The sequence below is a fragment of the Oncorhynchus clarkii genome, chromosome 21 (genome assembly GCF_045791955.1).
Source record: "Oncorhynchus clarkii lewisi isolate Uvic-CL-2024 chromosome 21, UVic_Ocla_1.0, whole genome shotgun sequence".
In the NCBI taxonomy this organism is placed as follows: Eukaryota; Metazoa; Chordata; class Actinopteri; order Salmoniformes; family Salmonidae; genus Oncorhynchus; species Oncorhynchus clarkii.
Window position 1 is genome coordinate 13,064,816 of NC_092167.1, and position 27,583 is coordinate 13,092,398.

A 27,583-nucleotide genomic window follows, 5' to 3' on the forward strand; every position below is an offset into this window, starting at 1 on the left:
TTCAACTGGAACAGTTGTAAGGTGGTTGCTGGATCGAATCCCCGAACTGACAAGGTACAAATCTGTCGTTCTTGCCCACTGTTCCCCGGTAGGCCGTCATTGTAAATAAGAATCTGTTCTTAACGGACTTGCCTAGTAAAATAAAGGTTAAATTAAAAGATAGGCCTACTATCTACACTCCCCTCCCGGTGCGCATCACTCCAACAACCAATAGAGGGGCAGGCTGTTGGGAGCCTTGGAAGTAGTGGCTGCTGCGAGGGCAAAGCAAAAAGTATGCTAGTACAGGCAAAAACTTTTACAGAGGTATGGAGAAGTTTAGGTCCCGTAAAGATATTTTACATGTTCGTAGTGTCAAAGGAATACGGTCGAGGAATTGGATTTAAGGACTAAACCGGACAACATTGTCCTTGGGTTGTAACTTTTACTATATTGTATTTTCTCGCGCTTTTCTCTAAAACTTGGGGAGGACTTCAGTGTGGCTAAAATGTCCGCATCTATGCAGCCTCTCAACGCTGCAATGTATGCGGTCGTTTTCTTACTGTTTTCCCGAATAGAACTTATACTTGGATATGATGAAAACACAAGGACGTGTCCGTCTCCATGCACATGTTTTGGAGACCTGTTGGACTGCAGTCGGTTGAAAAGGCGTGGAATTCCTGAAAATCTTCCCGAATGGACCGTACAATTGTAAGTCAATTTAGAAAGCTTTTGTTGACTTGCCATTTTATCTTCACTACCCATATATACGAACAGCTATCTTAATTACTTTTCACACCTATGTTTGAAATGAGTAATTTGATAGATACAGGTTTTAACATAGTTACAACAAGTGTATGAATGGAATACTCGAATAGATCAATTACATATATGCAGAGAATTACGTGATTTGTTACATTGTTGCCAACTTTGTTACGTTGTTGCTTACTGACCATTCGAAGAGAATGAAACCGTTTGAAAACAAAGTTTATTTCCCTTCACATCGACAAGAAAGGGAAATCAGTCCTAAATCCTTACTTTTTATTCCCAAAGACTGGTTTGCTGTTTAGAAAGTATTTCGCAATGACGCAGGATAGGCCACTCCATTTTCCAAGGTGCAAGCGTTTCGTTTTTTTGTAATTCAGCAGACGCTGTAATCCAGAGCGATTTGATACATTTTTGTACTTTTTCCCTTGCTGCCCCCCTGTGGGACTCGAACCCACAATCCCGGCGTTGCAAGCGCCATGTTCTACCAACTGAGCCATAAAGATATTTACTGAATAAAAGTCGTGTTTGTCACATTTAGAATTATATTATTGTTTTCTTTATATTTATTTATGGTAATTTCGAATTCTGAAAGATGAAGTGATATATTGGTTCACTTTACCCCATTGTTTACCATTCCTTAGCAGCATTTGGTGTTATTTCAGATATAGAAAAATACTGTAAACATCAAGGAAATAGGGATTTTGCACTCGAACTACACTGTAATTTAAATCAAACGTATTTCTTGCAATGTCACACTGCCTACAATTATTCCATGTGAATACCTATAGGATATGTGAGCCATACTCCTTAGGAACAAGAGGGAAGCTCAGTCTTGTAAATAATAAAGCAGGCCGTTTTAGAAAAAGATATAACACTAATGACCTTTGTACATCAATGTCCCATTATCAGTCGTTCTACACTAGTGAATCATTAGTTGGACTACCTACTGCATGGAGTTTTTTTATTAGGATTTTTCCAATCACCCATTAGGCCCAACAAGACATGCCAACATCAGTAGGCTAGTGAGTTGGTAGTACTGTTTGCTTTTGAGTTTGTTGTTAGTGCAGTGAGGTACAATAATTTGCCAACATTATATAGTTCATGGAAAACTTTCAACAGGCTTTTGGGATTTTGGAGCTATCACAATTTCCATGAACGAAGAGCATAAAATGCCATCATAAACAATTGATTACAATTCATTTTGACAACTTGTTGAACCTGAAGAGGTTGGTCAACTGTTTTTTCAGCATGTAAATATCAGGTGACATCATGATAAGGAGCTAATGCAGAATACAGATGTCCATTACAATAGGCCCTAGATGAGACCAACTGCTGAATGACAATTGTTTTCCTTTTGTTTATGAGGTGATACCATCATTGGGCCTTTCCATATTATGTGAGCTCAGAAGTTCTTCAGGCCCCAGGGCTATTAAGACAATAAACACATCATGTCAAATGAAGTCATAGGCACTCCAGGCCAATCTCCCATGGTAATGCCTCAAATAGTTGTTTAACATGTATTAATAAGCAGATGTTCATAGGTCTGCCTGCCTGGCTTCCATTCAGACTGCACCATGTTGATATATCCTCACTACTAGCTTGTGTTTTTTCTAGTTCATATTTCACAACACATCTAGGCTAGTTAGTCCCCTGTTAGAATGTTTGTTTGGCATTTACAAAATGTGTGCTGCCTGCTCTGGAAATTTTAAGTTGCCAGAAAACACAGACACAGCCTCGTAACTGACCAAAAAGGGAGAGAAAAAAGTTCCACATGGGGGGAAAATTCTTTGCACTCCGGCATGCTAATTTACGAGTGTCTCTCCAGCACATCTTAAACTGCCCGGCCCTTTGTTTTCCAGCACCCCATTATTTCTGCTGAATTAGCATCTCCAGAGCCACCGATGGTACTGATTACGGAGCCACTGTTGGATTAGTTCGTACAAACTCTCTGAAAGAGAGTGAAAGCGAGGGAAGGAGGGATGGATGGAGGGAGGGAGTGAATGTGGGAGGGAGAAGCATTTAGTTTGAGCTTCAGATTTCTCAGTGAGTGAGCGAGGGGTACAGGTTTTACAATTCAAATGTAGACAAGTTTTAATTTTCCCAAGTTTTTTAGGGTTTTTAGGAATGTAGCATAATATGCATTTGAGGAGGTAAGCACTCTCAGGAGACTCACTCAACATTGCTGTATTACCAGGCAATTCCATCCACAGCCAGTTCTCACCTCACTAAAAGCAGATGTGATTAACTATTAGAATAACTTGGCATTATAAAATAACTTTACGTTTTCACAGATTTACATGAGCGAGACGGGCTTCAGTGTCTACTGAAAAAAATCCAAGTTAAAGTGTGATATCAAGCCCTTATGTTATGGCACTTCAGAGATAAGGAGAGAAAGCGCTCTGGATTATAATGTGAGAGCTTTAGCTGGTGGGAAAGGGTATGCCTTTTATCAGTTTGGAAGTCAATGACCTATTTTCCCTTGTGAATCTGTATTAGTCCAAGTGCTTTATAACCACATCAAAGAACCAGCAGGTCTATCTTATCTCATTACTAAGAGGATGGATAACTTGGTTTCATTCACTCGTCAGACACGGATAAATGTGTGGCGCACATTTTCAAGTCTAATAGACACAGGCCAAGGCCTATATAGCTGTACTGATTTAATCTGGTCCACTTCTGGACCTGGATTTTTGAAGGAAGTGTAAGTGTCAGAAACCCTCAGGGTTTATCTGGACATTTTTGATACGACACATCTCCACTTCTCCCATATGGCCCGATTAGTGGAACAAAAACATACAGCTGCAGGTTGGGAAGGGAAAAAAGTTTCAGAGAGAGAAGTAAAACTCTTGTTGAAGAGTTGAAGAAACTATTTGCTGAAGAATAAAACCAGAGCCAGATCTAGAAAATGGCTTAGAAACTCGCTTTCCCGGCATTGTGAATAGATTACCAGTTGTTCGGTTTTTTCCCTCCCTCCTCTCAGCTCCAGTTGATGGATTCCAGATGGGGGGCAATCCAAAAAAAGGGTCTGGCACCACAATGTTGATCGTGCACAGCAGCGTCAATAACTCCACAGCTTTATAACACTCTGGGACAGGCAGGCTTCTCTAGGCATGTTTTCCACCCCCTCTTAAAAATGGAGAAAAAAAATTGAATCTCTCCCTTCCGTAACTTAGCTGGTTGTCTGTTTTGGCTCGGTGATTCAAGAGCGGATTGGATCCATGAGCTTGTCTGGCTGGATTTTCTCTCAATGTTTAAAAAAAAAGGCTGCTATGCCAAAACTAGGCCTATAGCTAGTTAGCTTAACTTTTTTGCATACAGTGGTTTGTTTTGAAAATGACTCAGTTGCTTTCCGACATTACTTCAGTTGGAGCTGTATAGGCTAGGCTCACTCAGACAAGTTATGTCTCCTGTTTAAAAACAGAAAGGCCAGTATATGATTGGTTGTGAAGTGAATGGCCCTCCATGTTGTGTAACTTTCCTCTAACAAATGTCTTTCTTTACAGGGACCTGAGCCATAATAAATTGCAGTCGCTCGACAGCACTGTGTTTAGGAAACTGCGGTACCTAAGTGAGATGTAAGTATACTCTGTGTTCTGTACTTCCTAGAGTAAACAACGTCAGTCACAAACACTCTCCCTCCACACCACATGTGACAAACAACCTTTGTGCCTGTGTGTTTACAGAAAGCTAAACAACAATGAATTTGAGACGGTACCTGATTTGGGCCCTCATGCGGCAAACATCACCACCCTCATTCTGTAAGTATTACTTTTGAAACAACCCTCCCCCCACCAACCCACCCATCAGAGTTGTCAGTACTAGTTAACAGTGTAGAGCTGCTAAGCCCTGCTCCTCCCTCCTTGGTGGAACCCCTTTTGGCTGAGTTGGTTCCCAGACTGGGTTGTCCCAGGCATGGCAGCCAGTTTGAGACAAGTCAGTCACATGTCTGAAAATGAATGTCATCGTTAAAAATGGAATCGCCAGAGGTGGTTCCAGTGTTTCCATAAGTGCTGATCCAAGATCTGTAAGAATAGAGTTTTCTGGTGGTATTTCATCCATCTGGAGGTTGAGTGTTTGTATACACTCCTAGTAGGATGGCCCCAGAACATGATGGAGCAATGTGGGGCTTTCATGTGTTTTCAAAGACAAATAGACCCATCAGTGTCAGAGGTTTCAAAGCATTGATTTCAAACTTTTCCCCCGGCACAATGTCTCACAAAATCAATGGATAGGACATTTCTCCCCCACAAGAATGCATCCATCTCAAAAACTAGAAGAGGCATATTGCTCATCAAGCCTGAACTTGACAAGCAGTAACACCAGAGAAAGAAGCCAACAGCCAAAGGGGATTCAGAAGTCGGCTATTAGTCAATTTGTCTTCAGACTTTTAGGTGTATAGCCTATAGGCCACAGATGTGGCTGGCGGTATTACCTGGAACTAAAACAAAATACAGTACACCAGGGTATGTTTGATTTCCAGTAGGTCTGATGAATTTTTTAACTTGTAAACATTATCCGTCAGACAACATTCAGAGGTTTTAGGAGTTGTACAATAGTATTCCCCTCTACTCTCAATTCTCCACTCAAGATGCATATTTGGTTGCTGTTGCTTATTGAAACATATCATGTATGAATAGGAGAACAATTCCAATAGATTTCACCGTTGAATGTTCCAAAGTATGTCAGCCAGCCTAGTTGTCATCCTCAATGTGCATTTGGGAATGATCAATTCATACTTTCTTACCACAACGTGTGTTCATTTGTGTCTGTGGGTGCGTGCATAGTATTGCCAGTTGCATTGCTTAGTGTCTACTCGGCAACTAAAATCTCTGAGGGGGGGATTTAAATACAAAATTCCTCCCCCCTCTCTTTCTTTTTGTTGCTGGTATTGGCATCATTGATGGAGAATATGTGTGTGGTATTTCCTATTGGAAAAATAACCGAGTTTTGAGAAGCCATCAGATGACTTATTTTTCAGACTGGCGCCTGTAATGAGAAGCAGGGCTGCTGCGTTAGCATCTGACCCAAATGGCTAATAACACAGTTAACACATCATCACAACTTTGTTCTTGTACATTGTCAGGTTGCAGTAGGACCGCATCAACTACAGTGCTATAACGGATACATAATACACAACGTCTACCTGAAGGGAAACATGGTTGAACGATGAGAGAAAGAGTTATAATGTTGGTTTCATACAGTGTTTCCAAACCCTGATCCTCGAGTACCCCCCAACAGTACACATTTCTGTTGTAGCCCTGTACAAACACACCTGATTCTTGCTAATTGATGGCTTGATGATTAGTTGACCAGTTGAACCAGGTGTGTTTGTCCAGGGTTACAATACAAATGTGTACTGTTGGAGGTACTTGAGGACCAGGGTTGGGAAACACTGTTTTAGTAGATTTTAGGTTATTGCAGTATTGAGTTACAAAGTTACAATGTTTGTTGCCAAAAGCTTTGTAAGCAAGACATCCAGGTATATCTGTCAGCTTAGTTACTCACAGAACTAACACTTTATAAGAAAGAATGAATTGGTAGAGAAGCAGAATATGAAGCTCTTTCCAGTTCCAACTTCCAACCAGTTCCAACCTTTTCCATACACAGAGATTGCGTCAAACCGTCTTCTCCAAATACCTAATCAGCCCTGGAATCACCAGATAATTTGTAGAGCCCACCAAACTCAACGAGAGGTGGTTTCACAGCAATCTGGTTTAAGCCCCCACCCCCTACCATAAATTCCTGGGAAATTGTTCAATTAATTAAGATGATCACGACTCAATTACTACCAGCTGCAGGGTTATTGCCGTTTGTTTTTACTCTGGGCTGTGGGGTCAAGGAAGTTGACGAGAGCTGCCGCTATGTCTGCCTGGCTGTTTGAATAAGTGGCATTCGATACCCCGGGGCTTTTTTCCCCCTTACTCCCCTCCCAGGCTAGAGTAATGAAGGAAGGGGAAGAAAATCTCCAGTATGTGCGAATGGAAGGGAAAAATCAGACTGTACTAAATAGAGAAAAAAAGGGGGGTTCAGGATTAGGAAGCCTCCGTTGTTGATTCAATGTCATTGCGTTATTAAAAAGTAGAGTGTTGCTGCCTTTGGTGTAACTTGTTTGTGCATGTGTGTATCTGTTTGACAGCTGCTTCTGCTGTTTAGCTATAATTTATGTGGATTTTTTTATTATTTTAATTCAAAAAGGAACATTTCTGTTGCAGCGTCACCTGTCTATAATCGTCTCACACTGTGGTCTTGTTTATGTAGGTCATATTTCTTCAGATAAACAAATTCAGAGTGTGACGGCAACTCAGTCCAAAAATATGGAGTAGATTTGCTCGAAAACAGCCAAATTAGACAGAAGTGTAAATCAAATTGAGATGTGCTGCTGTGTGGTCTTATTTTCTTAATGTTTGCTTTTTTTTTTACTGATATCAATAAAATTCCTTAGAGTACACTTAATGAGTCTGGCAGCACATTTCAGCTGATCTAGGATCAGCTTACCATTAATGTAGGGTACACCGCCTTCTATTCAAATAGTTATTAAGTTGTCTACTATACCCAAAGGCTTGGAGTTTCCTTAAGTTGGGAGACATGCATGTGCTACCTGCTTAAGTTCATGAATAAACAAAGCACAGTTTGATAGATGCTTTAAATTCACCTGGTCGTACATTTTAATGTGTGTTAAAATGAGATGTGTGTGTACAATGTGTGTTAAAATGAGAACCTGAAGAGACCCAAACAAGAATGACAGGCAGGTCTTGAAACTATTAACACAGTAACCTTATTTGTGAGAAAATTGGTTAAACAAATTTGAAGTGTGTGCCGTCCAAATGGACAATGCCCTGCTTGTTTGTCCGTGGAGTTGGCCCGACGGGTGGAGATCAACAGATAAGCACATGGAACTCTCCGGTACACAGCGTTTAGGCTGGCCTTTCAAAAGCTCTCATTAGATCTCTGGGCAGATGTAGGGGAGTAGAGAAAGATGGAGAGAAACTATTTTGTTGAATGGACCGTAGCCAAGTTCTCCTTCACGTCTATCCCTGCAGGCCTCAACTGCACAGTCTCAGTTGATATCACAGTCCTCATCTGCCACAATGTTTAAGGTTAGAGTTGGCTGGGTGTTGAGATTCTGTAGTATGTTGTACTTACAGGTTAATACAACAGGGTTCAATTAATTGCTCAGTCGTCTCTGAGATTCAAGCAAGTGAAGCCATTACAGTTCCTGTAGGTCCTCACCTAGCCTATCTCTCTGTCTATCTGGAGAGGGCTGGCCTCTGCTGTGTGTAGTCCATGTTTTGCCAGATGGTCTTGACCACATCCTTCAAAATAGGGGTCCTCATGAGGGTTATAAAAGGCGTTGACTTGTGCGGTCTCTGATTCAGACACATTTCAGTTGAAGGCATTCAGTTGTATAACTGACTAGGTATCCTCCTTTCCCTTTCTTTGTACTTCCCATGACATTACTTTTTTTGTGGATTCTTATGCTCCATATGGGTCATGTCAAGTTTTCAAAGCCATACGAGAGGCTCGTTTGTAGCAGCACACTGGGTTCAAGTGGGAAGTGTGTCAGAGAGTAAGCATTAAAAACATCAGCTTGGGACACCATGTTGTATTTGGGGCTTCTCCGATGGAGGGGCTGCTCATTCTCCACAACTTAGCTGAGGGTTAGCATCACATGCAGCTCAACGGAATCCTTGATGTATCTGGCCCATTTGCACTCAAGCTAAAAAGGTTTGTTCATATATGAGTTGTCTGGTGGTGGAGTCTAGGCTTCAGGGTGATGCTCCACAGCTGGCCAGATGTTTACTGTGTGGGGAAGGGAGAGGGGGTTGGGGTACAAAGACCAGGGACTCATCATCATCATCATCACCACCACATCACACCTCCTTCCAGCTGACAGGCCCCAGGGTCAGTCCGTCTTTTGTAGAGGAACATGGACTGAGCAGCCAGCGTTGACAGTTGCTTTCCAACTGCCCCCTCCCCTCAAAATATATTGAAGTCCGGGGCGCCACAAAACTGGAAATACAGGTTCTTTATTTTTTTTCTCGCAGCCCGTCTTCTCCTCTTCTCTCAGCGACCAGTCAGGGGAACATGTAAACCCAGGCCCAGGGGGTGTGTGCCCCTTTTGTTTGGGACCACAGAGGCCGTGGTGCGTGGAAAGTCCTTTGCAAATCTGCACACAAAAGGCTGTCTTGTACCCTTTCTACTGCGGGTGGTGTGCTGCACTGCACCTAGCTCAGCCTGTGGCTGTTGCCTAAATTGTGTTATTATAAAAATAAAAAAATGAAATATTTTTTTTTAGGCAGTGACTGAGTGTTTAAAATGAAAAAAGGGGGATTGGGTTTCAGCCTCCCAGAACCTACCCTCTACCCCCACCCTCAGCCCCACACTCTTACAGTCGGTTGGCATAGAACCAAGCTTTGAGTCTTGGCCTTGACGGAGGCTAGGCAGAGGGACGTGCTGTGGCAGGTTCTACCCCTACGTGCCCCAGAAACCCCATCAGCCTCTCCTCCCTGGGCCTCTATCCATATATCCTCCTGGTACTGCCTTTGTTCCAGGTTGGACTGACTGACAGACACACTCGTCTGTTTTCCTCTGTATGTTTTGGTGGTAAGGCTGCCAAGGGGTGTCACTGTCTCAACGTGGGGAGCCTAGTCATAAGAGAGGTATGGATGGCAGATTTAGGGAAATGTGTGGAAAATGACTGCTCCGTCCAAGTCAAAGATCCCACTTTCTGAGGCTTCATGATGGACTGAGAAGCTATGTTGCCACTGTGCTCAATTTCTCGCTTGATTGTATCTTCAGTGCTTTTTTAGTCTCGCTTTGGCCAGGCGTACAGCGGAGCTGAGCCAGTTTGAGACTTTGTGTCTGGCTCTCGACTAGTGCTGGTTCAGTGTGTCCGTTTCATTGTTGTTTTCTTATTGGCAGCTTCTTGAAGGGTACTAGTGTTCACATAAACCAGTACTTCTCAGCCATGTCAATGTTCATCCATTTCTCCAAAGGGCTGTATGTTGATGTGTGCATTGCATGCATGCACAGTATAAGGAAAAGCTAACATTCACTTTGGTCAGTATAAGGAAAATGCACAAAAAACATGTATCATAAAGAAGATAAATTTAAGAAATGATGCGTTAATGCAAGTTATCATTTTTTTTGGGGGGGGGGGGGGGGGTTGTTGTTATGTTAGCCTTGCAATTAATACTGAAATGGGGCCTGCAGTCTGGTGTATTAGAGGGAATTCCTACTCTTTTCCCTCACTCTCCCTTTCCCTCGCTCTCCCTTTCTCTACCCGTCGAGGCCCATACACAAAGACGGCTCTGTACAGACACTGTTTATAACTAAGCAGTCCCTGCACTGCAATTTAGGAGGCGTGCAGCTCAGGAAATTGCCAGCCTCTGCTGAGGCATGCTTTCACTGAGGGAATGGTATTCATCAGCCAAGTAATTGGCAGGTTATTTTTTTAAATACCTTGTTAGTAATTACCTTATAAACAAAATAACACAGCACTAAACCAAACGGCTGTTTTGACCTTTTGAGATGAGTAGTGACATTGGATAGCACAAGTATTGCCCCGTCCTCCCCCCTTTCCTAGACAACCAGGGAACTGTGTTATTTTTCATGGTTCAGGGAGAGACTCAATGTTCTAGGAAAAATGTATAATATTAACATAATAATAATGGGAAAACAGGGGTAGGGTTGGTCATTTTTAAATACCGCCTGCTAATTGACTGCTCTGAGTGTTTGTATGTCTGGAAACGTTAGATTGGTGACCCGCGTTGTTAAAATACAGCGTATTTTCTATCGTTCATTGGAGCCGTTCGATCTGTGTTTTCAGAGCAAACAACAGGATCACAAAGATCTCTCTGGAGCAGCTGAGGCCCCTGCAACGCCTGGAGACCCTGGACCTCAGCAATAACAGCATAGTGGATATCAAGGCTGACTCCTTCCCTGCGCTGCCTCTCAAGAACCTGTGAGTCCGTCCGTTTGGACTTTTTAACTAAAATGCATGCTTAAACTCCGTCCAAGAATACTATATAAGTGTGTCATGTCTTTGGCTATGCCGGATTAAGTGATATGACATGATATTCTATAAAATAATTTCTCCGTAATTAATATTACCTGATTGAGCTAATCATGTAAATGTAATTAACTAGAGAGTCGGGCACCACAAAATAATATTTATAGAGCTGTTATCTTCCGAATAAACTCTTAAAGACCTAGAAATATTTTACATCATTAGCAATCAATAGCAATCAATATTAATCGTCATCTTAATTCAGTCTCATCTGAAAGTTGTAAATTCTTAGTTATCTGCACGAACCCTGGCTAACAAGTTAAATCAGCAATACAAAATTGGGTTTAATTATTTACTAAATACCTAACTAATCACACAGAATTACACATACACATATTTAAATCATAACTTGATTACAAATTACGTCATAAAGGAAAACGTCCCTAGCGGGCGGAACAGATATGACAGCTTGTTACACAAAAGAAAAGGGGCTGGGTTTGAGTGAAAGAGCGGGAAGACTGAGGAACAAAGGGCGAAGCTGTGCTATCGTAAATACAGTATCTTATGCATTCTAAATTACCGCCCATTTGGAAAAGGAAAATGCAATAAATATTTACTCTGAGCTGCGCTTCGGTAGGTTGGTGGTAGATGGAACGCCGTGTTGCCCAACCGAGTCCTTTGTCCTTTGAAGAATGTCTCTGGTGGTCAATTGGGTACGTTGTAGTAACGTCGTTGTGTGATAGACGGGATACTCTGTTTGTTCCTTCCTAACCCTCATTTGCAGTGGCTGTTGCTAACTCAACGGCTAGGAGGTATCTCTTCTGTAGTGAATAAGAGTTCAAAGTTCATACCATTCGCAATCAAAGCTCATGCTAATGTTGGCTTCGTTCTGAAGTTATTATCTGAACCATTCTGACATCGGACCGTTGTCCTCACGTCCTCGGAACAGTAGGTTATGTTGTCGTCAAGGGCTTATATAGGAAGGGAGAGGAGGGCGTGTTTGAAAAGTTTTATAGCCCATGTCCCTTCACAGGGGCGGGCCACTGATTGAGCAGAGCCCTATCGTATGAAAACCAAAATCTCACATTATAGAAGCTAAAATCACATTTCATCCCAACACGAATAATTTCACATTCAAACATTTAAATTGAACAACAATTCCATGTGAATGCGATAACTCTGATGTGTAGACTTTCCACTGTAGAGTTTATGTCATCTTATCATTGATGAGAATGTCTCAGATGACAACCGAACTGACATCATATTCATTAAGTACCACCGCATATGTTCAATTGGTCCGAATATAGCCAGAATATAGTTAATTTCCCCCCACCTTCTGATGTTCCCAGAATCTCTATGTTAACCAAGGGTTTTGCAACTGTAACATCAGTAGGCTAGAGAGAGGAAAAAGGGGGGAAGAGGTATTTATGACTGTCATAAAGCCAACGTCATGACAAGTGTTTGGATCAAATAGTACAATTTTGGCGGAAGTACAACAATGTTTGGTCATTTTTCCTCTTTGCAATTAATTATGTGATCAATATCTCGTTATGTATTTTCTTCTCCTCTAGTATCATGAACAACAATCGCATTTCCACCCTGGAAACGGGCTGTTTTGTCAACCTGTCCAGCACTCTGCAGGTCCTCAGGCTCAACCGCAACCGCCTCTCAACCATCCCTGCCAAGATCTTCCAGCTCCCCAACCTCCAGCACCTGTAAGTGACAATTGCTCTTTGAGCGCTGTTGGGGTTGGCCACAAACTATACTATGACTGCTCTTTGAACGGTTGTGTAACAGTCCACGACTTTTCGCTACTCTTTGATGTTTCTCTGACTGCTCTGTGAACTTCCTGAAAACACATTGTGACTGCACTCATTGACAGTGTGTTGACGTATTCAACCACTCTTTGACCACTCTTCCAACAGTCATTGACATCTTCTTGGCTTCTCTTGGATGAATTAGATTCCGTTTCAGCCTCACTTCTTGACTTGAGTGAACTCTTCATCCTTCCCTGCATATATGATGCTGCAGTTCTCTTACGGTCTGGTTGTGGTCCAACCTGCAGGGAGCTGAACAGGAACCGGGTGCGCAGGGTGGAAGGCCTGACGTTCCACGGTCTGCACGCGCTGCGCTCACTGAAGATCCAGAGGAACGGTATCAGCCGCCTGATGGATGGAGCCTTCTGGGGCCTCAGTAACATGGAGGTCCTGTAAGTAACTGTCCTCTGTGGCAAGAAAGTGTGTATTTTTTTACTAGTGTACATTGGTGGATTTAACAGCATATGTCTGGGTGCAAGTGTCTGCATACCATCTTTTGATACATATTTGTAGCCGTATGTCTAGACAACGATAGTTGACTATAGCCTATACAGTGTGGTATCAGTCCAAGCTAACATACGTCTTCATCTCTGTCTGTCTGTGTGTGTCTATATGTCTATGTTGATGACTGACCTCTGTTTGTATGTCTCTGTGTGTCCCTGCAGGCAGCTGGACTACAACAACCTGACGGAGGTGAGTAAGGGCTGGCTGTACGGCCTGCTGACTCTGCAGCAGCTCCACCTGGGCCACAACGCCATCAGCCGGATCCGGCCTGACGCCTGGGAGTTCTGCCAGAAACTCAGCGAGCTGTGAGTGACCCTTTTTTCATATTTTTCTTCTTCTCCCTCCCTTTTCCCTCTCACTTTCTCTCCTATTCACACTGTGAACTTCCAACACCTCTCTCTTTCTCTCTCTCCCTTGCTCTCGCCCACCTTCCTCACAGTCTCCAACTCTCCACTCCCCCCTCTCTTCCTCCACCCTTAGTGCTCAGTGCCAACACCAATGCAGGGCTCCTGACAAAGTATTACTCCCCCTCTTCACCCCCGCCACTATAGCCCCCTTCCTTTAATGCCTCATCACGTCTATAGGGGAGAAAGGGGGGAGAAGGAGGGGGGATTTCACAACCAGAGTGTCTGCAGCGACATATTGTTTCCTTTGTTGTTAACATTGTTTATGGCACTGGCCAATTCCTAAATCCGCCATGTTTTGTTGGTTTCTGAAAGGGGAGTTTTTTTCCCATTTCTCTTATCAAGTGAACCTGAGAGTTAACCAAATTGGCAGTTGACTGATCTTTTTCGCCCACTCTTTGGTAAATAGCCTTCTTCCTGGTTTGTTAGTTTTTTCGTCTGATGCTTGCGTTTGAGGATTTCTAGTACAAAATTAATACTTTTTATACTGTCTGCATACAGTTAAACAAAGTAGACTAGCGGTGCGAGGTACAATCTACCTTTCAAAACTTTTAAAATAGTCTATAACCCAAAGTTTTTTTTACTGGATATGCCTTGATAATAATTAGATAATATGTTTTAGTAGTGGTTATTAATGCTTATTACAAAGTACTTATTGGTAATTCACAGACTTATCTGGCTAGATTTGGTGCACGTTCCTAGTGATCTGAGGCCAATTTATCCTCTACCTCAACTGTTTATTTCTACCCCCCCTCCTTTCCATTTGCCCTCCCTTGGGGTTTGAACTGTGTGATGCTGATGCTCCTTCTCTCTCCACCCGACAGGGACATCTCGTCCAACCACTTGACAAGACTGGAGGAGTCCAGCTTTGTGGGCCTCAGCCTGCTTGACGAACTCCACATCGGGAACAACCGTGTGAGCTTCATCGCAGACGGAGCCTTCCGAGGACTCTCCCACCTACAGATGCTGTAAGTTTGAATAATTACATTTCATTGAATTGCTTGTCAGAGATGGCAGCTCTATTGTATAATAGTGCTGAAGCATTAAATACTTATTTTCAACGTCCCACTGGCAGTGAGTGTATTAGCCATGGTTAATATCACTAATCCTGGTTCTTAGTTTCCCCTAAAGTTGTTTGAGAAGCCTCAAGGCTCATGAGAGTTTAGGGATGAACTTGATTTAAACTTGTCAGTGACATGGTTATAACAGTCATCAGTCTACACTTTTTAAAATATATATTTGACCCCTTTTGGTAGTTACAGTCTTGTCCCATTGCTGCAACTCCCGTACGGACTCGGGAGAGGTGAAGGTCGAGAGCCATTGACACACTGCTCGCTTAAGCCAGCCGCACCAATGTGTTGGAGGAAACACCGTACAGCTGGCAACCGAAATCAGCATACATGTGCCTGGCCCACCACAAGGAGTCGCTAGAGCGCAATGGGACAAGGACATCCTGGCCGACCAAACTTTCACGTCGCTGGGCCAATTGTGCGCTGCCTCATGGGTCTCCCGGCCGCGGCCGGTTGCGACACAGCCTGGGATCAAACCCGGGTCTGTATAGACATCTCGCCTTAGACTGCTACTCCACTCGGGAGGCCTCATCAGCCTACTTTATCATTGTTTTGTGTTCTATAAGAGAAGCTCTATCTCACATCTATGAGAGTACATTAGCAGCTAGCTAACTTCTCGGATGCTGCCTGCTTGTTGGATTTCGCTCCCTGTCCCTCTCCACACTCACACAATCGAGGCGTGAGTGGAAATATTCTGCCTTGTTTGTTTTCGGTATGTGAAATAGCTGAACGTACTGCCTGTGGTCCCCCCCCCCCCCCCCCCCACACACACATAAAAACCTCAACAAGCCAGCAGAGTGAGACTGAGTCCACCGCTCCATCCCCCATCTCCAGACCGGCTCCATAACATTGCCCCTTGTCCCTCTCTTAAATGGAACCAAATGTTAACTGTGCGTGAAAGGTCAACAGAGGGCAGGTGTGTAGGTAGGTGGACGGGGAGTTGGGGTGGCTTAGAGGGCTTTACCCCCCAGCCTCTCTCCACAACCCGCTCCTCTACCCCCTCCACCCCTCCTCAACCCCAATCATTTGTAACCAGGCATGCAGAGGAGGAAACTAGCTGTTTGAAAGTATTTAAAGAGACTTGAGAGAGAAGGAGTGGGGGAAGGGCGAAGACGTCCAGCAAATCTCTAACAGACATGATGTACTGCTGTGTGCACATGACATTCAGTTAGTTTGAAAGATATTTCAGATTTTTCAAAACCCTTTGATATTTAGTTTAAAAAAAAATTCCCCGGGGCAGAGCTAGCATGTTGGAGTGAACGGCTGTGTGAGAGGCTCCTGCAACTTTTTTGCGAAATAATCTAATTTCACCTACTTTATGGCACTTTTTACAACAAACGTTTCTTTCTTATACAAGATTGTAACTTTCTATGTGAAAATGCAGAGTAATAAGCCACCAAAGGACAATAAATCCACAGCGGAGGCCTACTCCCCACTAAACAACGCGACAGACATGGCGGAAGGCACAGGCAACAACGTGACACTTACAGAACTTACCCGGGCTTTGGGCTACGTGTTGCTATAGCTGAGGATCTTAATACTACTATTGCTGAACTGGACACCAAAATCGAGAGCATCATTCAAACGGTCGCTTCGCATGGCCAGAGTATTGTGGACCTTGAGAAAGCTTCTGAATTCAACGCTGGTAGGATCGACGAGTTAGAGAAGCTATGCACGTCATTGCAGGATAGTGTGCAGAGGCTTTCTGTGAAAGTGGTCGACCTGGAGGGCCGATCCAGACGTAATAACCTTTGCGTTGGTGGTCTGGCAGAGGGGGTGGAGGCGGGCTCTCACCCCACTGACTTCTTCACCAAGCAATTGAAGGATGCAATGGGATCAGATGTTTTGGCTTCGGATCCCCAGCTGGACCGTGCACATCGCTCCCTTGTCCCAGTGCCTGGACCGGGCCAACGTCCTCGCCCAGTAATCATCTGTTATCACAGTTTCAAGACCAAGGATCTTATCCTGCGTGAAGCTCGAATGAGGGGCAACCTGTCACATAAAGGGCACCCATTCCGTGTCTATGAGGATTATGCGCCCGATGTGGCAAAGCACCGCGCCGGCTACAGAGATGTCATGACCAAACTCTACAAACTCCGTCTTCGCCCAGCCTTACTCTTCCCTGCAAGACTAAGAATTACCCCGCCTTCCGGTGAGAAGATTTGGCTCTCCTAGGTTTTGGACACAGAGAAGTTTATCTGGGAATAGACGTCAATCCCCTGTACAGGTTAGAGTGCCTTGTCATTGTGTGTTAGGGTCTGCTCATAGACTCAAATCCATACTATACCATAATGGGTGACACCGTATTAAACAGGCTCAGCAAGGGCTACCGAACATGTAAGACGCTGAGCCGACCAATGGATGGCGGTCAGAGCTCTCATTTAACGTTAAGTTCACTTTCATCCCGGCTGTGCTCAGAGCGATGCATATTTGGGAGGCCTTCCAGGTTTGATCACTGACACCTTCGGATGGATATACTTATATTCCCCCATTTTTGTTTTGTTTTGTTATTTATTTTTCAATCCTTACATTATTCTTATTACCATTTATTTATTGCTTGCAGGGGACTGGGGGTGATGGTTGGGAAGGGGCAGACGCAGACACCTGGTTAGCAAGTTGATGTTTTGTGCCGTTCTGCCTTTGTCTAGCCGTGAGCCGCTCTCCCGACTAGATTCCCACCAGCCCTCTGTAGTGTCTGTGTAGGTGTGCGTACATATAATTACTATCTGTACTTTATTATTATTTTCTCTTAGCATTTTAGAATTATGTATGTGTATATTTTAAATCAGTGTAGATTGTTATTCTGGGAGTATGAATGTTTGTATGTGTGTATGTGTATATGTGCATATGGATGTATATACGTGTGTATATACATATATATATATTTTAAATATATATTTTTAGATATGCATTTTTTTGTGTGGGTGTGTATGGATGTGTATATGTATGTGTGTATATGTGAATATGTGTATATATGTGTATGTATATATATATATAAAACATATATATATTTGTTTTAATCTTAAAAAGGAAAAAAATATTTCTATACTTTTTCTTATTTTTTTATTTTTTGATGGGGGGGTACGTTTAATTTAGCAAAATCCTTGTTCCGATCTTCTGACCCACAGTATGTAAAGGTACTGCTGTCTATGTCGGTTGCGGATGGTTTATGTTTAGACCGGCATTGCTTAGCAATATAATCTTGTGAGGTTATATCTTGCTTATCTCAGGGATTGACCCAAGATGACGCTTAAGTGCGCAATATGTTTATGTTGCAACTTATTATGTTTAGGTTTATTAGATGCTAATTGAACACTTTATTCATGGGAGCCTCCTGAGTTCATATGTTAGTAGAAGTTCTAGGATAGTGAGAGGTGAACGTATAGTTGGGATTTTATTTTTGTTTTACCTCTTGTTCGAGGTCACGCCGTGCTTTTTTGGCATCGGCCAGACAATGTGTTTATTATTTTTATTTTTCATTTTTTTCTCTCCTATTTGTGTCTGTTAAATGTGGGTTGAGTGTTGGGGAAATTAGGGGAACAGGGTGGGAAGTAAAGGTGCTTGCATGGGGGAGGGGTGGGTTGGATACTGCTCGGGTGTAGGTGCTACATATGCTGATCGTGATGGTTTGGTGCGATTTCTTACCTTTTTATTGAGTTACATGTTATGCATAGGAACGACAAACAAGAGGAGGGCGGGGCTTACATTAACTTCCTGGAATGTCAAGGGTTTAAACGAACCAATTAAGAGAGGCAAGGTCCGAGCCCACTTGAAAGCACTCTCGTCTGATATTATATTTTTGCAAGAAACCCATCTGAAAAATAACTCTCATAGCAGACTTAAATGTAGGTTGGTGGGGCAAGTGTATCACTCTAACTTCTCTGCCAAAACGAGAGGCACAGCGATTCTGGTACGGAAAGGAATTCCCTTTCTACATAAAACCACTATTGCGGATAAAGAGGGTCATTATGTGATCGTAATAGGAGAAATCCACTCTACTTCAGTAACTCTACTAAATATCTATGGGCCAAACATTGATAACCCCTCTTTTTTTCAAAGGAGTCCTTGCCCTGATTCCAGATATCTCCCATACTAACCTGGTCATTGGAGGGGACCTTAACTGTGTGCTAGACCAATATTTGGATAGATCCTCTACCCGGCGAACCCCTACCTCCTATTCAAGCGAATTCTTGAATACCTACATAAAAAAAATTGAACTTATTTGATATATGGAGGATCGCTAACCCTACGGGTAGGGAATACTCCTTTTACTCTCATGTTCACAATGTTTACACTCAAATTGACTACTTTTTGGTTGATGCTAAACTACTTCCCTATACCTGTAATGTGAGGTATCATGATATTATAATCTCGGACCACAGTCCACTCACCTTCTCCCTGAGATTGGGTGACATTGTACCAAACGAGAGGGTCTGGAGGTTGAATCCTCAGCTCCTCACAGAACCAACATTCTGTGAACATCTTAAAGACCAAATTAAATGTTTATTTGATACCAACGACAACACAGAGACTTCCCCAGCATTATTATGGAAAACACTGACAAATTCACTTACTGGATAGGGAGAATGCTATCCATCCATCTATGGAGAAACATAAAAAAATGTTTTATTTAAAATTGGAATATAATCAGATTCTCTCATCAAAAATAGCAAAACCTTTTCTCTATGCCAAGCAAAAATATTTTGAGTTTGGTGACAAACCACACAAATTACTCGCCAGACAACTTCGAAAAAATGTGAGTGACCGAATGATTCACAAAGTTAAATCTGCATCTGGGGAATTACTCTCTTCCCCCAAAGACATCAATGATGTCAGTTTTATGAGACTCTATATACATCTAGCAGATCCTAACCCCTGCCCTGAACCAGGAAGATTCTAACTTCCAGAATTGGTTGGTTCAGGCCAATGAGGATGGAGCTCTCCCATCTACTTTGGATGAAGCGTTCATTACAGTTATACATAAGAAGGGTAAAGATCCGGAAGAGGTAGGGTCATACAGACCAATATCTCTCCTTAATACAGACTAAAAGATTTTTAGCAAAAACTCTGGCTAACAGGCTTAGCACTTTAATTGGCAAATTGGTCCATTCGGACCAGACCGGCTTTACCCCTAACAGAAACTCATTCTTCAATCTCAGGCACCTCTTCAACATTATGAGGTTACCCAACGTGGACCTTTGACCAAGTTGAGTGGCCTTATCTATTCAAGGTCCTACAGAAATGTAATATTGGAGATGGGTTCATAAATTGGATCCAGCTTTTATATAGGAACCCCTGTGCGAGAATACGCACTAACCAATCATTGTCGCCCTGATTTAACCTTTACAGAGGGACAAGGCAGGGTTGTGCGTTGTCGCCTATGCTCTTTGCCCTAATTATCGAACCTCTCGCTCAGGCGATTAGATCTCATGCAGCAATACACGGCTATAATACTAAAGATACTCTAAATAAGATTTTCCTATAGGCAGATGACATCCTCCTCTATGTAACAGAACCCCAGGCTAGTATTCCAGCTATTCTTGATGTGATCAATTTGTTTGGTACCTTCTCGGGATACAGAATAAATTGGAACAAGAGTGAATTAATGCCCATACGGTTGCAAAACACCTCGTGGCTAGAACATCTCCCAGTTAAGTTATCTTCAGAAAAATGTGCCTACCTAGGAATTGTAGTTACCAAACAATACTTCTTACTATTTAAAGATAATTTTCCCTCTCTGATGCAAAAACTCAAGGCAAACTCCCAATTTCTCTGTTCGGCAGAATTAATGCCATTAAAATGGTCTTCCTCCCACAACTGCTCTACCTACCTATACCAGAACATCCCACTATTCATACCTAAATTCTTTCACAAACAACTGGACTCAATTATCAATCCATTAATCTGGGATTATAAAATACACAGGATAGGTAAAAAACGCCTCTGTAAATCCAAGATGGAAGGAGGATTGTCTCTCCCAAATTGTATATTTTATTACTAGGCCACTAAGCTCTGCGTTGTTACGTTTCTGCTGGATGACGCACTTCTGTCATCCAGCTGGCTTAGTATGGAGCGTGAGGAGTGTCACCCCTTCTCTATTGGAGCTGTGATTTTGTCGCCTGTCAATCTGGAGATGTCACTTTATTGTAACAATCCTATTATAGATAGCACAGTCCGAATCTGGAAGCAAATTAAAGTCCACTTTGAGCTTAGACCAATGTCATTCATGCTCCCTGTCGCCAGGAATCACCCTTGATAACACCTTTGAGCGAAGGAGAAGTTGGGGATATGTACCATGGGGATTTATATAAAGAAGGGACCTTTGCTTCCTTTGAGTTGCTGAGGGAAACTTATAATCTTCCCAGAAGTAATATTTTCAGATACCTACAAATTAGAGACTATGTTAGAAAACACCTCCCAACATTTGGGAATGCTAAACCTTCCATGTTTGACGGATGCATAAAAATATGCCCCACCTCAGACAAACTGATTTGTCTGAGGTTCTATATGATGCTTTTCAATCTGTTAGCACACCTTCTACAGATGCCATTAAGGCAAAATGGGAGGAAGAACTAGAGACTTACATTTTGGTGGCAGACTGGGAAGAGAGCTTGGAGTATATCCACACATGTTCCATTAATTCCAGACATCGTCTCATACAATTCAAGGTATTACACAGATTACACTATTCCAAAACTAAACTGCATAGGATATTTCCTGATACATCCCCTATGTGTGATAAATGTCAGACTGCGCAGGGTACACTACTCCACTGCTTTGCCCTATGCTCTAGCTTGCATGGTTATCGGTGTGGAATTTTTGGGATCCTCTCTGAAGTTTTGGAGACTTCAATAGACCCAGACCCGCTTCTGATAATCCTGGGAGTGTCTGAGTCCCTAAACGGATTAACCAACCCCCCAAAATAACTAATCTCTTACAGTCTCATTTCGGCAAAAAAAATAATCTTGTTGTTTTGGAAAAGGAGGGAAGCGCCCTGAACAATAAATTATCAACATTTGAGGGGGGGGGGGGATAAATGGGGGGGTGACATCTACCCTCTTTCTTTCTACATGTCCTTGTTCTGTATGGGGAAAAAATAATAATAATAATTCCTCAGCCATTAAACTCATTACTAAAAATGTATCATTTTTCACTAAATCTAGTAGCACCAACGTGTGGGTTAGAGTTCCTCCCTGTTAAACACGTTGTATTGCATATGAAGCAGTATTATGCTGCGAGACACGGAGAAACCATCGCAAAAATGTTAAAAACCTCGAAGTTAACGAGAAACATCCTCCAGTGATGGGACCACTTTGAATACAAATGTAAAGACTTTGACTTCTTTCTCGTCCTTCAGACAAAACGCAGAGCCGCTCCAAGGTTTGCTAAGACTATAATAAGTGCAGTTGTTTTCTGGGTGTGGATTTTTTACAATGTGGTTTGTCTTTGTTTCTCTGGAAATAGAGATCTGCAGAACAACGAAATCTCCTGGACCATTGAAGATATGAACGGACCATTTTCTGCTCTGGACAAACTGAGGAAACTGTGAGTCGGCTTGACTTTACCTTGGCATTGTCTTCTAACTTGTTGGTTTTCAGAAGATAGATTAGAAACTATAAAATGGACCATGGGAACAGATTTTAACTGGAAGTATTTGCTTCTTATCATAAAATAAATGACTGTATTTGAATGAAAACTCAAATATACTTTTCTCAGGTTCCTTCAAGGAAATCAAATTCGCTCGGTGACCAAGAAATCGTTCTCTGGTCTGGACACACTGGAGCACCTGTGAGTTGACCTTCAAATCAATATCATCATCCGTCTGTCTCAACTGTCCTAAAGCTGTTAACTAAATATGGGAGAATTCATAACCATGAGAAACAACGCCTGTTAGTGAGAACCACACGACCTTATTGTCTCTGCTTATTGTCTCTGCTTCTTGTCCCTGCTTCTTGTCCATACTTTGATGAAAAACAGAGCTGTCTGGTATTCACCACCTCCAAATGTGGGGAGACTATTGATCACTAACTGCTTAGGCATGGCGAGAGGAGTGTGTGTGTGTGTGTGTGTGTGTGTGAGTGCCTGTGTGTTTGTGCTCATGTGTGCAGCTTTCTGTGTACAAGTGTGTGTGTGTATGTGCACATCTGTGTGTGTTTTTCTATCTGTGAAACAGCTGCATTTGATTGTAATTAACTTTTTTTCCCAGTCGTGTCTGAGCTCAAAGGAGCTGAAGTCGGGCCCCTCTTGATTAACAAAGCACGGTGCTGCCCAGATTTCTATTGTTCTCAAGACCTTTTCTTCCCTCTCTCTCTCTCTCTCTCTGATTATTGAAGTTTTTAGCAGTCTTCCTCCAGATAGGCCTAGACGGAGGGGAAAGTCTGCCATCTTTCTGTGTGCATTCCCATGGTTCTGATCCATCTGTTCTTCCCTCCCCTCCTCAGAGATTTGAGTAACAATGCGATCATGTCAGTCCAAGGGAATGCCTTTGTGCAGATGAAGAAGCTTGAGGAACTGTAAGTATCTCTGGGTTCAGTCACACTGTATTCATATTCTGCAATGCCAATAGACCAGAGTCACTGTTCTGGACTAACTGAGGAAAGGAAGAATCCTCCATAGACGATTACTTCAAAAGCACCTATACTGATAAAAGTGATTATCTTCAAATGGAACGACTATAAAATTGCTCAAGTATTATGGATCATCTTTGTGCTGGGTCTCTCTTGTGATTCCTGGCTCTAATGCAGTACCCCCCCCCCCCCCCCCCCCCCCACTCCCCAGGCACCTGAACACATCCAGCCTGCTGTGTGACTGCCAGCTCAAGTGGTTTCCTCTGTGGGTGGCGGAGCAGACCTTCCTGCCCTACGTGAACGCCAGCTGTGCCCATCCCCTGATGCTGAAGGGCAAGAGCGTGTTCACCGTCAGACAGGAGGACTTTGTGTGTGGTGAGTGTGACTGACACACACACACATACACACACACACACACACACACACACAAGCCTCTTAATGTAGCCCTTGTTAAAAACAACCATTTAGCCGTGACAGGTTTTCCATTTTATGAACTGACCCAGATTGTTCCATATTTTCCTTCAACTCATGGACACTCTGATGGAGCCAGCATTGTAATGGGACCATGTGGAAACTCAGTGAATTAACAGCTTGGCCAGGTGGAGTCAGAGAGAGCAGGGAGAAAATAAATAATTGTTGAGGAATTTCTGGGATCAGTTTCTTTAAGTAATGACTACTATTAGAGCTGAGGTGCTTTGCCTTCTGAGCTTTCAACATTTCTCCAGTCAGGTAGTTTGAATCTTGGCGGATGAAATAGTATAATTTCCATATTTAAGCTGTTTGTCGACCATCACGGTTTAAACAAAAACTGGTTAGCCTCAAAATGAATGTCAATTTGAGTTTAGCCCCATTCACATCAAATGGAAACTAATGTTTTCCCCTCTTGTCTTCCAACCAGACGACTTCCCCAAACCTCAGATCACGGTGCAACCTGAGACCCAGTCGGCCATCAAAAGCGCCAACGTCACCTTCGTGTGCTCGGCGGCCAGCTCCAGCGACTCACCCATGACCTTTGCCTGGAAGAAGGACAATGAGGTCCTGAATGACGCTGAAATCCACAACCAGGCACACCTCAGAGCCCAGGGGGGAGGCCAAGGCCGTGAAACAGAGGTTACAGAGTACACCACCACACTGCAGCTACGCAGTGTAGAGTTCACCAGCGAGGGGAAGTACCAGTGTGTCATCTCAAACCACTTTGGTTCCTCCTACTCCACCAAGGCCAAGCTCACTGTCAACAGTAAGTTAAATAACCTACTGGTATTGATTTTGATGTTCGTCTTGAAGTGGTGCTTCCGTTAGATGTCAAATAAAATGTCCATCCCTTTTGTCCCTCCAGTGCTTCCGTCCTTCACCAAGATGCCCATGGACCTGAGCATCCGGGCCGGTGCCACGGCCAGACTGGAGTGTGCCTCCGTGGGTCACCCGTCTCCGCAGATCGCCTGGCAGAAAGACGGCGGCACGGACTTCCCCGCTGCCCGGGAGCGCCGTATGCATGTGATGCCTGAGGACGATGTGTTCTTCATCGTGGATGTGAAGACAGAGGACATCGGGTTGTACAGCTGCACCGCCCAGAACACCGCCGGAGCCATATCAGCTAACGCTACGCTAACTGTGCTAGGTGAGAATTATTATTTCTATTTTCACCTGCTGTCAAAGAACTTTTATATGTGGGCGCCGCTTCATTTTGACACAGATCAATTTTATTTTATGGTATTCCAAGTGTTTTCCCCCCGCAAATCGACATATAAATAAGGCGTTTTGAGACTGTAAGGCAGCTAACACTCCCCCTTACCCCATTCTCCTCCAGAAACTCCCTCCTTCCTGCGCCCTCTCATGGACCGCACCGTGGCCAAAGGGGAGACTGCGGTCCTCCAGTGCATTGCCGGTGGCAGCCCTTCCCCCAGGCTCAATTGGACCAAAGACGACAACCCCCTTGTGGTCACAGAGCGCCACTTCTTTGCCGCCGGCAACCAGCTGCTCATAATCGTGGACGCAGCGGAGGACGATGCCGGGATGTACACGTGCGAGATGTCCAACACGCTGGGCACCCAGCGGGGCAACGTGCGCCTAGCCGTACTGCCCAACCCCAACTGTGACGTGGGGGTGGGCGCCTCGGGAGGCGTAGGCTCGGATGAGGACGGCTGGACCACAGTGGGCATTGTCATCATCGCGGTGGTGTGCTGCGTGGTGGGCACCTCACTGGTCTGGGTGGTCATCATCTACCATACGCGTCGGCGCAACGAGGACTGCAGCGTCACCAACACAGGTGAAGAGAGGGTGTCATTTTATTTTGTCAGCACGCGATTGGTTTTGAGGAGTTCAGTACTTGCATGCCCATGTTGCCTCCTCCTTCAAACAGAAAATAACATTTTTGGGGGAGTTTGAGTTTTGGGCTCCAGCTCCACATACTTTGGCTGGCATGTTGTTAAAACCACACCTTTTACGAATGCTTTGAAATGAATCAGACACAGACCATTGCCGTGAACAGATTATTATAATTATTGTATTTCTCTATGAAAACATTTCTGAGACTTTTCCCTCCCTGGTGTTTTCCCTGCAGACGAGACCAACCTGCCTGCAGACATCCCCAGCTACCTGTCCTCTCAGGGCACGCTGGCCGACAGACAAGACGGCTATATCCCCTCAGAGAGTGGCAGTGGCAACCACCAGTTCATGGCTTCCTCCATGAGTGGATTCTACATGCAGCCTAAAGACATGAATGGTAGAAGAGGAGCTCTTTCATTGGAAATGCATGGGGACTTTTTATGTCAACTGTATTCTGAGCATTTTTCTATGTGTATTGTTTCACCTGAATACATATTGGAATAGTTTACGTAATTTGAGGCAAGTACCAATGCGTTACTAATGTGTCATGTGACTCGTACAGGTCTGTGTCAGCTAGACACAGGAAGTGAAGCGGACATGGAGGCGGCCATAGATCCCCTGCTCTGCCATTACCAAGGACCCATCAGCTCTCTCCTCAGGAGAGGCAACATGTACACCGGAGAACCCTCAGAGGCTTTCACAGGTTGGTGCAACAGATATATATTTTTTAAATATTGTAGCATAAGAAGTATTTTCCCCTAAATTAAACAATATCATAATGTGCTGCTGTCATACTGATCTGATTTCCCATGGCTCACTGTAACCCCCCCACAGGCTGTGCTATGGACCAGCGGCCCATCTGCATAGACTCCTACAGTGGCAGCCTGACCAGCTCCAAGAGGAGAGACTACTATCCATGTGGCGGGGCCCTCCAGGACCCCTTTGACCACGGGAGCCCCAGTGTGCTGATGCAGATGCCCAACAGCAGCAGCTTCCACGGGCCACCCCACCTACAGGGCGAGGCCCCCCCCTCCATGGACGAGGGAGATGGAAGCGAGTACGGCCGACCTCGGGAGACAAGGCTCTCCTCCTCCAATACTTTCATGGGTATGTCTGAGGATGGGTATGTCTGAGGACATTTCTATGTATGGATTTGGGTCAAGTCAAGCACATTTTTGGGTCAAGTCAAGCACACTCAGAAATGTAATTCACTCAATTAGTAAGTGATTTATTGAATATTCATTTTCTTGACAACTAGCACAACATGTGAATGTCTCAGGCTTTACCCTGTATCTCCCTCCGTCTTTCCCTCTCGCAGGAACGTTTGGGAAAGCCCCCTGGAGGCCTCAACAGGAATTCTATCCCGGATTTGGACCACCGCCACTGGCCCTGCACAACAGCATGATGCTACACGAGAATCCCTACGCAGCCCTGGACACAGACTCGGAACGCGAGGAAGACAAGAACAGCGTCCAGTCAAAGAATTCTAAATCAGAATCGGAAAAGAGCGGCAATAATATCTATGAACAACCATATGATCTCAACAGGACTGCTACTAGTCAGCAAGGTCGAGCGAGCACATAGCTGAATATGTGCGTTCAAACAAACTGACATTCCTTTGAGTTTTTCTTCGTTATGATGGTGGCCCCCAAAAAATACTACCTCAGTGAATGGACACTTTCTCAGTGATGGACACTTTCTCAGTGATGGACACTGCAAATGTGCAACGCTTGAATGTAAAAGGACAATGCATTGTGCCTACAAAATGCTGAAAAATTATATGAGGAGATATTAACAGTGAGGACTGTTCTTTTTTTAAGAAAGAAAAATGGGAAACATCTTCAATTGAAGATAGATATTGAATATATATACGTTTTTATACAAAGTTTATTATATTTTGTAAATTAAGTGTAAAAGTAGAATCCATTATTTTTGCTGTACTTTTTCCTGTAAATTTGTATTTTGTGTTGTGCGACCGACCATGCCCGTTCAGTTATTCTAGCTTTTGTTTTGCTTTGAGTTAAGCACCCCTTTGCACATACCTATACATAATAAAACACCATAACATGTGCTGCTACGTACATTAAAAGTACTGTGACTCCTTCCTATCTTTAAATGGCTGTACCATGCACAGACACCACTG

At 43.6% G+C, this 27,583-nt stretch overlaps 1 protein-coding gene across 1 annotated transcript; it reads left to right on the forward strand.

The window, feature by feature from the left end:
- Positions 1-197: 197 nt before the first annotated feature.
- LOC139378584 (leucine-rich repeats and immunoglobulin-like domains protein 3) lies at positions 198-27,532 on the forward strand. Its single transcript, XM_071120878.1, has 19 exons — positions 198-687; positions 4,248-4,319; positions 4,428-4,502; positions 10,574-10,708; positions 12,325-12,468; positions 12,819-12,962; positions 13,236-13,379; positions 14,303-14,446; positions 22,013-22,093; positions 22,265-22,336; positions 22,990-23,061; positions 23,327-23,490; positions 24,014-24,352; positions 24,452-24,733; positions 24,923-25,381; positions 25,676-25,837; positions 26,003-26,143; positions 26,275-26,547; positions 26,759-27,532. Exons 1-19 carry the CDS (start codon positions 485-487, stop codon positions 27,022-27,024), a joined length of 3,372 nt encoding a protein of 1,123 aa, XP_070976979.1. The 5' UTR covers positions 198-484; the 3' UTR covers positions 27,025-27,532.
- Positions 27,533-27,583: the final 51 nt, after the last annotated feature.

Excerpts from the sequence above, each read along its gene's own strand:
- LOC139378584 (XM_071120878.1), top strand. The coding sequence starts at position 485 with ATGTCCGCATCTATGCAGCCTCTCAACGCTGCAATGTATGCGGTCGTT. Across the intron at positions 10,709-12,324 it reads GCGCTGCCTCTCAAGAACCT|TATCATGAACAACAATCGCA; the intron begins GTGAGTCCGTCC and ends CTTCTCCTCTAG. Across the intron at positions 26,144-26,274 it reads ACCCTCAGAGGCTTTCACAG|GCTGTGCTATGGACCAGCGG; the intron begins GTTGGTGCAACA and ends ACCCCCCCACAG.